Here is a 15,942-nt window from a genome sequence, read left to right as displayed (position 1 = left end):
ATAGATGGCGAAGGTCACTTCAGTTATTTTTTGTCCTCAAACAGGCTGTTTCACTTTGTTTTGATAGAGTGAATGGAGCTGACATTAAATATATTTAAATAAAAATGCTTAAATTTGTCAGTAGACAAGAAAACATTGATATTAGATGTTGAAGATGCTGAGGAAGGATTAAGAGAACATACTGAGACAAGAAACAACAACACTGAGTGAGTAAAAAGAAAGACAATATCTGTGATCCTTTTAAAGATATACTTTCATAAATTAAATGTAGCTTAAAATGTGATTTGGCTAAAAAAAACAAGCTTTGCAAAGCCAAATTATTTCATTTGTATTCTGAAACATGCCAAGACCAATAAGAGAACAAATACATGATTTTTTTTTTTTTTTTTGGCACTATCATTTATATGCATATTATTAATATGTTAAACTGAGTTGAAGCTAAATTTGTGTGCAAAACGTATAACATATTTTAATATATTTATAGAAAATACAGAATATATTCAGATATATATAAAGTCATATTTGTAAGTAATAAGGTACGAGAGGCTGTGCTGTATCGTGAATAAGTCACCACTTCAGCCGAGACTGATTCACGATACAGCACTAGCCTCGAGTACCTTATTGCTTTTATAAAATGGTTACCTCACAATACGAATATTAAAGCCAAAAATATGTATCAATGCAACTTTCATGAAGTAAAATCACTAAAAGCCTTCCCTCCGCCGGAAAGAAATAGTCCCTGACTGTGAACAGCAATAGAAGTTACATTATTACGCCATTAGATGGCAGTAAAGACTGTCTTTATGAGTGAGTCACTCAGTAGCGAAGACTTGTATATTGAAAAGACTGAATTGTTGCGAACACGGAACAAAACTCAACTGACAAATGCGAAATGCCAATGACTAGCGCCAAAGACTATAGAACCCAAGAGGCGACACTTTGATAGTTTTTGGGCATCAGCCACTAGGTGGCGCTCCGGTAGCGTGGACGCCATTATGGGGTGAAAATACTAACTGGACCATAGAATCCTTCACATCTTACACACCCAAAATCAGCGAATTTCACTGCCAAATCAGAAACTTTTTTAAAATTGTCACCAGTAAATTTTATGGCTCCTACATTAATTGTTGTATTGTCTTATATATGTTTTATTTTACCAGTTGTGGAATCCAGCCATTCAACCATCTGAGGTAACGTATTTAACCTACTTTATTGAGTATTTTTTTTTTGGTTTTTTTTTGTATTTTATGCAACTTTACACATTTATTAATAGTAAATAATTAATACATTTAAGATCATCATGTTTGCGACAAACAATATATTTCAGACCTAGTGGAGTAATAGTAATAATAGTATCTAGGTCTGAACTGAAATATATATATTGTACGTTTTAATAGATCACGCTACAAACATAATGATCTTATAATACATGATGCATTGCTGTGTCCGTTATCGCATAACTCCTTTTGGTTTTTTGGTTTCCTTTTGGACAATTTTGCTTTAACGGACATTAGAGAACAATGCAAAACCAAGCTGTTATATTCATATATTTATTGTCCAACATTCCCATTTTTTCTGATGCATGTCCTTAATTTAATTTCATATGTTGGTATTAATTCAGTGTTTATAATGCTAATACTTGAACTTCAAAGATTTTTAACCCAAAATGACTGGGTTTCTAGAGAACAAATGTTTTGTGAAAAAAGTGGAAGTGGACTTAAACACAAAGTCTGTAAAATAAACTGTTAAAAAGATTTGATGATCACTAGTATTTTATTCTGTGTTGTTATCATTCAGGTTGGATTTCAGCATTAATGTACGTTTTGTTTTAACACAGCACTGCCGACTCGCTTTCACCACAAAATGACGGAAACGCAGGGCCGCTGCTGGGTGCCGGTGTTGCAATGGAGCGTTCTATAGGTTGTTTGCAATCACGTGGTTCTGGTGACGCGCGAAATACCGGTGGAAGGCAAGCGGTGAAAATTAGAATGGGAGAGATGAAGAAAAGTCTGTACTGTGCTCGTTTACAAAGGTATAAACAGAAAATCACAACATATGTTGGACGTGATCTTTATGTTATGAAGATGAGCGACTTTTCCACTGAATTGAAAGACTTTCCTGCCATTGAGGAAGCAGATATAGAGAATGTGAAGCTGCCGTCAAACTGCGTTCAATTTTAGTTTGGGTTTGTTTATATCGCGCTGCCTTTCTGCTATAGGGCAGTATTTTGATTTTCTGACGTGATAGTGAAAAATGTCGCCATTGTAGGTAATTTATGCTGAATCGAGAATTGCAACAGGAGCTCACATCATCGTTCAAAGAAAAAAATGGACGGTAAAAACACTAAGTGAAGCAGGTTGAGGAGGTGGCAGGAAGACACCGTATATCCAATCTAATAATGTCACTGATTTAACCCAATCCCTGTCACTCAATAAAATAATCACATAACCGAGTGTTTTTTAAAGTGTTGTCTTTGTTGTTGAATTGACTTCTGCTGTTAAACATTTATTTATTTGGACATTTTCTACTATATGATGGCTGAAGCAGCAGCGCGTGACACTGTTCTCATGGAAACCAGATCAACATCGTGAACGGAATGCTACAAAACTGAAGTGAAAACATCAAATTATCATTCAATGGGATAAAATAGCTTTTCTTCCCTACAAAAGATACCATGAAGAATGTGGATATTTAACCAAGTCAAAAAGAAATATGGTAAGCAGGTATCCATATTCATTTCAGTATCAGCAAACGCAAAACGCTATTAAAGGCGACAACTTTTAAAGTTATAAATCGATATTATAAACGGTATAAGTTCTGTAAACGATATAAACACCTTCTGGGTTCTTGATTTTATTGATTTGAGCAACCATAAATGACGCAAAACATAAGAAATTTTGAGTTTTTGATAGGATTCTGCTGTGACGTCATGTGCAAACAACCGAGTGCCCCAGGGATGACGCGTTTTTGTAGGCAAAACCCGGAAGCGAGTTAGCATTTTAGGACTTCCGGTTCCAACGCCGTAAAGTCTATGGGTTTTTTGAATGGGTTTTTGCTAAATCGCCTGAAATAAGGTCTGTGGTTAAGAAAGCCTCTAAATACTTTCACGTTTTGATCTATGACATAAAACACACCAGTTAACCCACTTGTGATTTTTAAAACTTTTACTCTGTCTTAAAATCGGCGGTTGCTAACAAATTGCTAAAAGGGACTACTTCCTTTGGCGGGGACTTTAGACGTCATCATGACAAACGGGACATTTGGACAGCATTTCTCATGAAAAAGTGGATAAGTATTCATACACAGCGCATATATAATCAGTGAGCTTGTTTTTAAATAGAGTTGTTTTCTAAATAAAGTTTGAGGACGCTTGGTGGTGACGACGTTGATCCGCGACCATGGTGTGCTGTAGTCCGTTTATAGTCTACTGTTAGCCTTTTATATCTGACGACTTTATTTAGGCTTCAAAATCTATGTTGTGTTAACTTGTAAAGATGATCTTGATAGACAAAACGTGTAAGTGTCATAACCCTTTGTTAAACACAGAGCTTATTTTCTGCGATTTTCCAAAAGTCTATGGGAAAAATGAATAGGCTTTCAGTCGAGGGAACCCGTGCGCCGCTAACTTCCGGGTTGGCCTACAAAAACGCGTCATCCCTGGGGCACTCTATTGAGTGTCGCTTCTTGTATTTGCTAGCACTGTCAGTAACGGGAAAACCCCTTAACTGTTAAAAGGACAAGATATTGCAGTGGACATTTAAACATATTTTTTATTATGAACATAGGACTGTGCTGAAGGAAAATGCTAAATATGAAAGCAGATCTCGATCTCTTTCTCACAATACTCTTCTGCATAATACAGTAAGCTTCAATGAACAATATCAATTAAGAGCAAACAGTTTAGATGCTAAGAGTGGTTGATACACAGAACCGTTGGGTGAAGCGGTCACAGTCGTGTTTTATCGTGAATAAAACACACAGCTATTGACCAATCAGAATCAAGGACAGGAACTAACAGTTTTACAAATATAAAATACACAATACTTAATTTTGAAGTGGACATGTTTTAATAACACATGTTGTGTGGTCGTGTTGTCTCCAGTGATTACGGTAATCTGTGAGCCAACAGTTGCGCTCGGTGTGAGCGTGTGCGTGTGTGTTTTTTTAAAGCGGTAAACTGCTGTGCTGAAGGAGAGGACATTTTATTTTCATCAACTCTTATTTTAAATATGGAAACTAGCGTGCAATTTCTTTTGTATTTTATGGAATATTAAAACGAACGGGGCACGCAGGAAACTATCGACACAGTCATCAGTTCCTGACAGAAAATAATGTCCATAGACGGTGGCGTATTAAGCATTGAGTCATCTCGCGTGGACGTCCACAAAGCAGCGCGTCATTTCAACGCTGTTTTGAGGTGTTTCCTTCGCAACGTCTGCGCAGCGTTTGTGTCCCTGTCATTCTGAGGCGTATAATGACTATGTCAGTCCCGGAGAGAAACTCTGGATCTGAGGAGAAGGAAGAGGAGAGCGAGGATGAGAGTGAAATCGTGGAGGAGAGTCCGTGTGGACGCTGGCAGAAGCGAAAAGAGCAGGTACCTGCTGCAGACACGCATGTCACTCGTTAATCGTGTCTCAAAATCTTCCCAACTGCCTAAATAATCTGCTCGCAATCATAAATGTGCTTGTTTTCAACATGATGCCCAGAAATGCTCACTATGATGCTGAAGTAGACAGGGCGCTATAGGCTGAACATCACTGTGATGCCATGCTGTCTGGGTTGGCAGCACACAATGATCCCTAAAAATGCTGTCTAGGTTGTAAGCCCATTGTGATCCGTAAAAATGCTGCTTCGGCACTTACTAGGCAACTCATTTTCACGTCTATCTAGGTATGCAGTTCGCTTACAGTACTATGATACCCAAAAATGCATTAAAGGTAGGGTAGGCAATTTTTTTCATACACACTTTTGGTTATACTGGTTGAAACTCTCTTGACATCCTGATATCAATCAATAATAGAAGTGGTCTAAATATTAAAACATCTTCTGTGGAAGTCTCAGGACCCAAAAATGTTCGTCCAATCATTGCATTCGGTCCGAATGCAATGATAGGATGTCTTACCTGCCTGTCAACATATGTATTTCTATACCTCTGTGCACCCTGCTTGTGCAGACATCACACATCATCAGCGCGTTCTGTAAGGACATGTAAGGTGATGCATCGTAGAAACAATTAATTTAACGCTATCTCTCGTGATGCTTTGCAGACTGTGTTTTGGAGGAGGCGTGGCTTTGGAAAGCGCTCTGAAGGGAGGATGGGAGGGATCTCATGATTTCAAAGCATACTATTGCTAGCCTCTCTGAAATTGCCTACCCTTGCTTTAAGCTTACTATAATGGACAAAAAAGGCTGTCTAGGTAGTAAGCTCACTCTTAGGCAGCTCTTTATGAAATGCACATTATGCAGGTTGAAAAATAACTAGATATATGTTATTATTATGACCCAAAAATGCAGCTTACTTATGCAGACTGCTCCCTATGATGACCTAAAATGCTGTCTAGGTAGGCAGCTCACTATTGTTGCTCAAAAATGCAGTTTTCTGTATAGGCAACTGGATGTCCTGGTAAGACGCTTGTTAAAACGGTGTAGGTAGGCAGATCACTATGTAGGCAGCTCACTGTGATGCCCAGAAATGTTTTGTACTGTTGGTAGGCTGCTCGGTATTTGTTATTCATCTGACATGGATAACAAGATTATTGCATAATTTTAGTGACATGGCCATGGTTAGTGATCTTTTTTTTTTTTTTTTCATGGTTTAATAAGGTTTTAGAAATAAAGAAATATTTAATTGAAATTGTTTGTATTAAATGTATTATATATATATATATATATATATATATATATATATATATATATATATATATATATATATATATATAATTCATTTACATATATTATTTTATTTTTATATATATTATGAATTAAGATAATATATGTATCTTAAATATTACCAAAAGGCCTAATTATAATGTAGATTTTGGTTTAATAAGGTTTTAGAAATAAAGAAATATTTAATTGAAATTGTTTTGTATTAAATGTATATCATTTATTATCATATATTATTAATATATTATATATTATAATAAATGTAGTTTAATTTAAGAAGGTTTAAGAGTAGAATTAAAATTGATGTAGTTTAATCTCAATTTCAAATTTTTTTAATTTTAAAAGACCTAATTAAAATGTAGGTTTTGGTTTAAAAATGTTTTAAAAAGAAATATATATAGAATATGAGATAAAGATGAACATATATATATATATATATATATATATATATATATATATATATATATATATATATATATATATATATAATATATATATATTATTGCATAAAGACTTAAATATAATGTAGTTTAAAATGAAAAGAATAACAAACACAAACAAGCAAATTAAATGTCTCAGAGTGTCAGAATATATTCAGTCTCTCTGTCTGTTCAGACATTAAGAGTTCAGTGCAGATAACATGATTAGAACTAACTAAAGGTTACCATAAGCTTACACACTTTCTCATCATTTATATTGCTGTGTTGAATGCATTAGTTTGAACGTCCCCTAATGCTGTTTTTCCATTCATTGGCAAATGTGTGAGTAAAGTGGTGCTGTGAACCTAAAGTGGTGCTGTGAGTAAAGCTTTATTAAACCAGGCTTCCCTTTAGCATTGTACTGTTGAATGACTACTTTGAAAAAGTATGCATTTGGTGGAAATGCTGCTCTGGGTTTCTCTTCACAGTGGGCTTACAGATGCATCCACTCTTATTACTGTACTTATTTTAAAGCCTGTTTATTTTTGGCTTTGAAACACAGAAACAGACATTTCCTCTTTCTAAAATAGAACCAGAAAAAACCTCCTGATTCCCTTGGAAAGAGTTCAGCACACTAGATGAACTGTGTTTTGTTCAGTGGCGATAAGAGAAATACAAGATGAAATACAACTTATTTAATTATTAAATGATCAACCGACCATGAATAAGGTGGTCTGGACACAGAAGTGCACATTTTCCATCCTGAAGATATTTGTAAGTTTTTATATCGGTCATCTAAAGAACTTCTGCTGTCGTCCACAATTATCGAAGTATCATATTCCTGCACAGATTGACAGTTTAGACCCAGTTCGACTAGTTTGAAGCAAGAGGTAGTTGTCAGCTCAGCTATGTTAGAAATTCCCCAACACACTAATGCAGTAGCACTTAGATGTTCTGATACCATATTATCCTACTGTTTGAGTGATGCTTTCCCATTACGTTCCTTAGAGCAGGAATCAGCCATGACTTGATACTTAGTAAGATGATGTCTGACTCTGTTAGTATTGATAGATCTTTCATGGCATTGCAGATGCAACATATATCATATATGATATGAATCAACAATGTACACTCTCAAAAGGTTCTGAAAGGTTTTTGCAGAAATGCCATAGAAGAACCATTTTTGGTTCCCTAAAGAACCTTTCAATAAACAGTTCTTAAAAGAACCATTTGTTTATTCTTCTTGTGAAGAACATTTTTAAAATCTAAAGCACCATTTTCCATCGTAAAGAATCTTTTGTAGGATGGAAAGGTTCCACCATGGATATTGAAGGTTCTTCACCATTAGGGGCTTTTGAATCTGGGTAGTTGTAGGAACTAGCCACCTGGGCGGTCCCCTGAGAACTAAAATTTCCCCCTATAGGGCCATTTTCCCAGTTTCGTTCGCACTGCAGGAACTCTGAAGTCGGCAGATGGTGATGTCATTTAAGCGTGGCATTCAAGCAACATCAACAACTGGAGGATGGAGGACGCCATGATTGGAGCTGTGTTTTTGTTGTGCTTCATGGGTTTCGTGATAACGGAGATGAAATGTAGACATATAATTTATGCAATTGAAAGAGCAAAAAAGAGGGCTAAGAGACAAAATCTCTTACGACAACTTGCAGTGCTACATATCAGCGAACACAACTCTGCAGACAAAGGCGACAGGTAAATGCTATGTATCGCCGTTTTCCATGTTCCATGGGCTTTCTATAGATATGGCATGGTTTGTATGGCATGTGTTCGGCCTATCAACACACACTTAAGTCACTGGTAGTTTCTATTGTGCTGGGTTAGACCCTACTCTGAAGTACGTGCTAATTTAGTCCCTCCAAAAGGCGTTCCCATCACTAAAATTGTTCCCAGTCCCTGCGGTGCCAACACGCCAAAAAGTGGGTACTTCCGCCAATAGTTATAGGAACTACGAAAATGTCTTCCGATGCGAAAGCCCCTAGAGACCCTTGTATGAACTTCCTTCTTTTCACTGCAAACAACATTTGGACATGACTGTCGGAATTCACATCCTAGTGGCTGTCGCCATGAACTTTCCTTATGATCTTGAGCGACAACTCGGGAAATGCAAAAGCAAGAATCTTTGTCCTCCAAATTTTCACCATGGTGAAACAAATAAATTAATGCAAACAATAAACAACATGCATTTAGGACAAATAACCACCAATAATTTGAGTCAAAATACAGTGCCAGACAACAATAAAAATATATAAATGTCAAATTAATTAATTGGTTACCTATCAATGACCATGTATTTTTGAAAGTTTTTAAATGTATCAAGTGTTTCAGATAAAGTTAAACAAAAAGTATTAATAATTCTCACACAAAGACTAGACATGCTGCCGCATTCTGGATCATTTGTAAAGGCTTAGTAACGCTGGCTGGAAGGCCCACCAGTAGAGCATCTCTGGCATATTCTGTCAGGAAGGGTCTGATTTTCCTGATGTTGTTGAGTGCAAACCTGCATGAACTAGGCCATTGTTGAGATGTGGGTGGAAAAACTCAGCTGGCAGTCAAACGTTACCCCCAGGTTCCTTGCTGTCCTGGTTGGTGTTAATTTTGTTGACCCCAGGCCATCCTTAAAAATATTCTTGTTTGCCGTAACCCAACCGACCCTGTCAATTTAGGACCGACTCAGATTTTAATTTTTTTTTGCTTTAAGTCCGACCGACTTGCCGGTTGTAAATTTGCGTTAAGACCGACCAATTTTTTTTTTTTTACTCTTCAAACAACTAATACAAAAGCAATAAAATAATATTAATTATATTTTAGTAAGTATTGTAAATATATAAATAGCCTAGGCCTACATACAAACGAAGGCTACGTTCTTACTTTTAAATAAAAACCGTCATCTATGTTTACACTATTGGTTAACGGATGTCACACTATGGCCGGTGCGTTCGCTTCGTCTCAACCCGTTGAGAGACGAGACGTGCTGACAGATAAAATAATTACATGATTGTGATAGCCTACGTATATTTCTCTGATTTCTTCAAGCCGTCGTATTTACCATGTTTACTATGGTAATAGCGCGCATAGTCTTGGTGATCAGAATCCACATCGGATCACAAACATAAGTTATTTAAAACACTTGCTGCTGTCTGAAAGTGAGTTTTGAGCTAAAATGATTTTAAAAGTCTTTAATGCTGATGTTATCTGGTAACCTACATGTAATCATCGGCGCCTCCGTCTCCACACACAGATAAACTCTTTGCTCATAAACGCCTTTGCTCATAACCACTCCCTCCTCAAGCCCGAGCTGGCCCGCTTTGGACCAAGTTATTCGGCGGGCCGAAAAACCCGGGCCGTTGGCCCAGAGGAAGCCCCGATGAGGCACGATCAAGCCCCGGAAGTGACAGTGGAAACGCGACTGGCCCTGGCATGCACTAGCACGCCCGCTTTAGGCCCGACAGTGGAAACACAGCTGCCCCCAAAAGCACGGGTTGAAAGACCCAGTCAGTGACGCCACGATATGCTAATTTGTTTAAATTCATACCTACGTAATCACCATCACCAAAATTATACTTTTTTTTTTTACATTGAAACTTGAAAAAAAATATATAGACCGACCTACCGACCCTTTTTTTTTTTTTACTGTTACTGCAAACCACAATATTTTTAAGGATGGCCCCAATTGCACAATGACATTGTAGTCAACTGATGGGTTTGCAGGGATTACAAGGAGCTCTGTCTTTGCAAGGTTGAGCTGCAGATGATGCTGCAGATGTCTGAAAGGCAAGCAGATATACGAGCTGAAACAGTGGGTCGTCAGATTTAAATGAAAGATGTTTTATAAATGGAGAAAAGAAGAGGACCGAGCACTGAACCTTGAGGCACCCCAGTGATTAGCTGACGGGAGACACACTTCTCCATGAAAGAAACTTTGAAAGATCTGCCAGCCACCAAAGTACAGTACCTGTGATAGCCAAGTCAGAGATGGTGGCCAGAAGGTTAATGGTTAATGGTGTCAAAGGCCGCAGAAAAGGTCCAGTAGAATAAGAACGGATGACTTGGAGTTCGCTCTTGCAAGAGTTTCAGCAACAGTCAGTAAGGCGGTCTCCATGTAGTGTCTGCTTTTGAAACCAGACTGGTTGTCGTCATTTAGGCTGTTCTGTGAAAGAAAAGCAGGGAGCTGACTGATCACAACTGTTTCAAGCGGTTTAGCCAGAAAAACAGAAGAGAGACTGCTGTGGTGTTACATGTTGGCCTTTTTTTCTTCAAAGATTATTGAAGTATGTTTTACAAAAAATACTATTTAAGTCTTTCTACTTAAAAGTTTCACTTTTAGTTTAATGTGAAATTTACTGGCACTGATAATAAATCAATAGTGAAAGTTTCAATGTCTTGCAGTAAAATGGAAATGGAGTTGCACATGAATATTGTGGGGTCAAGATCAGTCAGACAGGTGCACAAGAGTGGATACTGTCGCCAACACACACCATGAGCTTCAGTCCCTCTGGAGATGTCAGCTGAACAAGCAGACTTGTGTTAATTAAAGGAACAGCCCACTATTTCACATTCCCCACTAATGGTATTGAAGATAGCCATTTAGATGTCTCTCGTCAGCTTTATAAGTACTATATTAAACTCAGGAAGTTACATATTTATATCTTCTGAAATGCAGAGCACAATTACAAAAATATCACAGTTTGCAATGCATAATCAGGAAGTCATTGTATTATTGTATGCATTTGACATGTACCCAACAATAGCTATTTCTACCACTGAGAAATGATTGGAAAATACTTTTTAGAAATTCATTCTGATTGTTTCCACTCTTCCAAAGATGTGAATAAAGCATACAGGACAAACATACATCATACTAAGTATAAATATTTAGTTACAGATAGTTCTGCATTATGAAAAGCAGATATGTCAGTGTTATCCTTCACAAATGGCTGTTGAGGACATGTTTGAATTTTTGTGGCCTCAGCAGGAAATTGACACTTGGATTGTTTTCATTGTTCTCTTCCTCCAGGGAAGAGCAGGAAATATCATGTCAGAAATACATTTTCAGTTTCTTTATTTATCTGCTGTCCTAATACTAAAGCATATGATCAAATATTGAGTATTGTTTGTTTCAGTTGTACATTTCATGGCCTTTATCATTTCCAATTGGTATTTATGGGCAGATTTTTCTCTTGTAACCTCATACAAACTCATCTGGATATCTCAGGCCTGGAGGGGGTCTATTTTTCACAGCTTTGGTTAGGTAATGCATTGGGTAGTAATTAGTGTCTCTTTATAGCTTTTTTTATTAAAGTTCTGTTTTGCAAGAACATATGAATGTTCCTTTCAGAATCACAGATGCCATTAATGACTGTTGGAATGGCTTCATTTATTTATTGACTCCAACATGCATTTGGCTGGGATGCATTTCTTTACCTTTTAAATTCAGCTTTCAAATGTTTTAATGATCTCTTTTTCTTAGAATGTGTTGCTCTGAATTCTATGGAAAATTTTGGCAAGAATTTACTTTGAAGGGTGTCATGACATGTTTTACAGTCACAGATCTTTCAGATAATTCTACAGATATTTAAGAAATCAGTAAATCAATTAATAAATTGATGATAAAATGAATCAATTTATGATCATCAATAAATTGATAAAATAGTCTACAATTTGATAAGTATGCAATAAGGTATTGAGAGGCTGTGCTGTATTGTGAATAAGTCATGGCGTTGTTAGGCACAACTCGAAGCCTCGAGTACCTTATTGCTTTTATAAAATGGTTACCACACAAGTATTAAAGCCAAAAATATGTTTCAATGCAACTTTCATGAAGTAAAGTTTCACTAAAAGCCTTCCTTCCACCAGAAAAAAATAGTCCCTAACCGTGAACAGCAACAGAAGTTACATTATTACGCCATTAGATGCGGCAAAGACTGTCTTTATGAGTGTGTGAGTCAGTAGCGAAGACTTTTATATTGAAAAGACTGAATTTTTGTGAATACGCAACAAGATGCAACTGATAAATGCTTTGACTAGCACTGTCAGTCATAGAAAAACCCCTAACTGTTAAAAGGACAAGATAATACATCGGACATTTAAACTGTTTTTTTTTATTATGAACATAAGACTGACCTGAAAGAAAATGCTAAATCTGTCAATATCAATTGAGAACATACAGTTTACGCTGCTAAGAGTGGTTGCTAAGGGTGTTGTGTAGTGATGCACAGAACCATTGGGTGAAGCGGTCATCAGAATCAAGGACAGGAACTAACCATTTTATAATCAAAAATAATTAATGGCAATATGTAATTGAAAATACAGTATTTAATCTAGCAATTAATAACAAAATGACAAAATAGAAAATAGTCATTTTTTTAACAAATTATTCAAATTAAAATTTAATTTTTGATTATTGATTTTTCTATTCTAATTTAAATATATACCTGGCATACACATCTCGTTTCAAGTTTTTGTTATTTTAATCCTTTGTAATGACCATAAATCTCACAGTTTGATTAGTCATTGTTTGATTTGTTGTCTCCTTGTGTTTTCCCAATACAGATTGATGGTCTAGTTCAGAAATTTCAACCCTAATCTATTGTTCACTAGGGTTAAATACAGTCCAGATAAACACCAAAAAGATGAGCACCAAATGAAAAGGAAATATGACAGTAGATTACAATAAAAGCTTTGTTATAATCCCAATAGCTAACATGTTAATCCACTCAATGCTTTTAATTTGTTTGTCTGAAGAGAATAGCCTAAAACTCGGTTTAGGGGTACAAAAGGAGAGTAGGATGAGTCAATAACAATGACAATCTAATTGCATTTTATTTATTTCTATGTAGTATTTTAATACTTTAATACTGTTTCAGTGTTTACCTAATGCACGGTTAAAGGAGATTAGTAAATATTTTACCAAATGTGAGTCGGGTTAGTGGCCTGCTAGCTTTGCACACAGACACATCGACCTTTGAGTCTTACATAACTTCTCCAATGAATTCTATTCAGTGTAGTTTGTTTTACACTCTCTCTAGACTGTGATATTAACTATTTTCAGTTTGCTTGCTTGTTTAAAAATAGAACATGTGTGAAAATAGTACCTTTAATTTCCAGTTTTACATACATTTATGTAATTTTTAGGTCTAATGTTTGCTATTAATTACAGCTCACACAGTTATATTTCACTCTTGTGCAGTTTTTGATGTACCTGTGCATGTTTGAGGTGCAATCACAGTTCAAATGTACTTTCTACACCTATCCAATTGATAAAACAAATGCATGCCAAGCATGCCTCAGGGTTTGCGAGCGCAAAACTATTCCTGCAACTGCTGGCTCCTGGAACAATAGAGCTATATTTTCTTAATTCAGAACAATTCTTCCATTGTTTCAACCTCTTTTTATCAAGTGGTTGGTCTACAGAGCCTGGTATTACTTGGTAAATTAGCAATAATCTAGCAAAGCCCTAGCAGCCATCCAGACTGACACGTCCTTGCATTGTGGCAGTGAGTCAGCACCTTCTGTAATTTTACTTTCTGTAACAATTTGATTTGATTTTTTAAAATTGGGACATATATCATAAAAAGGAAATGGTGCTCATATGATTAATTTTTTTCTTCTGACTGATGGCAAATTGGCCTCCGATTAGGTTCAAAAATCAAGCCACACATGATCCAGATTTATCCCAGACTAACCTCTTGGGTGCAGGGATGAGCCTAGGGCTGTTTTCTTTTTGAAAGAGGAACAGACATAGATTTGACCGCAGTGTCTGGATGTAGAGGTCAGCATGAGGACACTGTGCCTTATCCAGAAAGCTCTTTCACCTTTTCACATACACACGTACGCCAGACGTGACACTGACGGAAAGTGGCCCGCATCACAGAAGCTGCATGTGAAACTACACTGAGCTATTTTTAACCTCATCCATCTGTGGATTTTAAAGCAAAAAATGAAAGGTAAAGTGCTTGTTTGCAACAGCGACAGAAAAGGTTGATGAAGAAACATTCTTGTCCTGATGATACATCGCAGTATGCAATTTGCACTTATGTAAGGGATAATGCACAGTCAGACAGTCATTATCGTGAAAATAAACCCAGACGGAATGATTATGATCCCGACGCGAAGCAGAAAAAAACCCTGAAGGAGCATCAATGACTATTATCCTTCTTACATGGCCAAATAAGTAAATAAATGTACATGAAATATTTTAGTAAAATACAAATTGTCTGTTGTGTTAGAAGAACGACACTGAGATATGCAGAAATACAGTTTATTAGATCAACTACAATGCTGTTTGACCTCAGAGTTTGGCGCTTGACCAATCAGAATCAAGTATTCTAGAAAGCTGTGTGATGATGTATGTACGGATATATATTAAACGAGCGATTCTGACATTTAGACCAGAAGCAGCAGCCTGCGATTGCAAAATTTCTTTAGTTCATAATAAATTTTAAAGTTCATAATAAATAACTTGCATTTTATACACAGTAAAGTTAGCCAATTTTTGTGCCACCAAAGAAAGTAGTTTCGAAAGAAGCCAAAGCGGAATATACGATTAAAAGATGAGTGAATGATTCAATGACTCACTCGTAATGGCAGACACTTGATTCATTCCTGAATGAATCAGAATTTTTTAACGAATGGGTTAAATGAATCACATGAATCACTCTTAAAGACTTGTCACCACCTACAGGCACAATGATGAAACTACAGAAAGAGTCACTGAAAATACCACTAAAACATATGCGTGGGACAAAATATCGATAGAGCAATATATGTTATCCTTCTCTGTGCAAGTCGATAATTGATACACTGGCACCAAATAACAATATTTTAATTAATAAAATACGGCGCTCTAAATTTCCCTGCTCCTGGAGTGGGCACTCAACACATAAAAGAGGTAAACGTGAAAATAAGTTAACTAGCCTAAGAAAAAGGTTTTCAACGAGATGGCGGACAGCAGTGTGAGTAAAATAATCGTTGTCACAGCCACGTTTAAGTGTTAGTGCAGCAAAAACTGTGAGATTATAGAGACTTAATGCTATCATAACTGAAAATAGATTTGTGTGGGTTCATGTGTTAAAGACGACAGGTGCAATTACAGCTTAAATTATACTGTTGTATTGATGAACAGCACAATAGGGAACTTTACTCATGCATGCCAACAATTATCTTTATGCTTTTTGTGCATGATGTCTGTTTTAGTAATGGCTGCTTGCTATTTCTGTTGAACTGTGGTATTATTCTACTGTACAAATTATGCTTTGTTTAACGTTTTGCAGGCTGAAGCAGATAGCTAATTACAAAGAGTTTAGCATGTGGACTAGTTTTGTTGAAGTTTCCTTAAATCCTCTATTATGACTGTAACATTCCAACATGCATTAAACCCCACCACAGCCCAGTAACTTCTTGACCTCTGAGGTGAAACCCTGTCACAGGCAACATGCCATTCAAGACCAAAGGATTGTGGGTAATAATCCATACAAATCTGGGCTCAGACTGGCGGTTAGTACTGTACTTATTTCATGGTGTTTTAGGAAAGCCCACTTGTACCCAGAAAGCCTTTAAGATTCAACAGAAATGAGAAAACAACTCTTTTAACTTTAAAACCTTGTTTAATTAGACACACAAT

At 36.5% G+C, this 15,942-nt stretch overlaps 1 protein-coding gene across 1 annotated transcript in view; it reads left to right on the top strand.

Moving 5' to 3' along the window:
• Nucleotides 1-4,157: 4,157 nt before the first annotated feature.
• nrbp2b (nuclear receptor binding protein 2b) overlaps nucleotides 4,158-15,942 on the top strand; it is a 28,578-nt gene continuing 16,793 nt past the window's right edge. Inside the window, exon 1 of the mRNA XM_067377217.1 lies at nucleotides 4,158-4,594. Within this exon, the coding sequence (XP_067233318.1) occupies nucleotides 4,475-4,594 (120 nt within the window). The 5' untranslated portion in view covers nucleotides 4,158-4,474. The remainder of the gene's footprint in view (nucleotides 4,595-15,942) is intronic.

This window comes from Chanodichthys erythropterus, chromosome 23, assembly GCF_024489055.1.
Source record: "Chanodichthys erythropterus isolate Z2021 chromosome 23, ASM2448905v1, whole genome shotgun sequence".
Classification (NCBI taxonomy): domain Eukaryota; kingdom Metazoa; phylum Chordata; class Actinopteri; order Cypriniformes; family Xenocyprididae; genus Chanodichthys; species Chanodichthys erythropterus.
The sequence above is the reverse complement of the archived record's forward strand: the minus strand, read 5'-3'. Positions and strand labels throughout refer to the sequence as shown.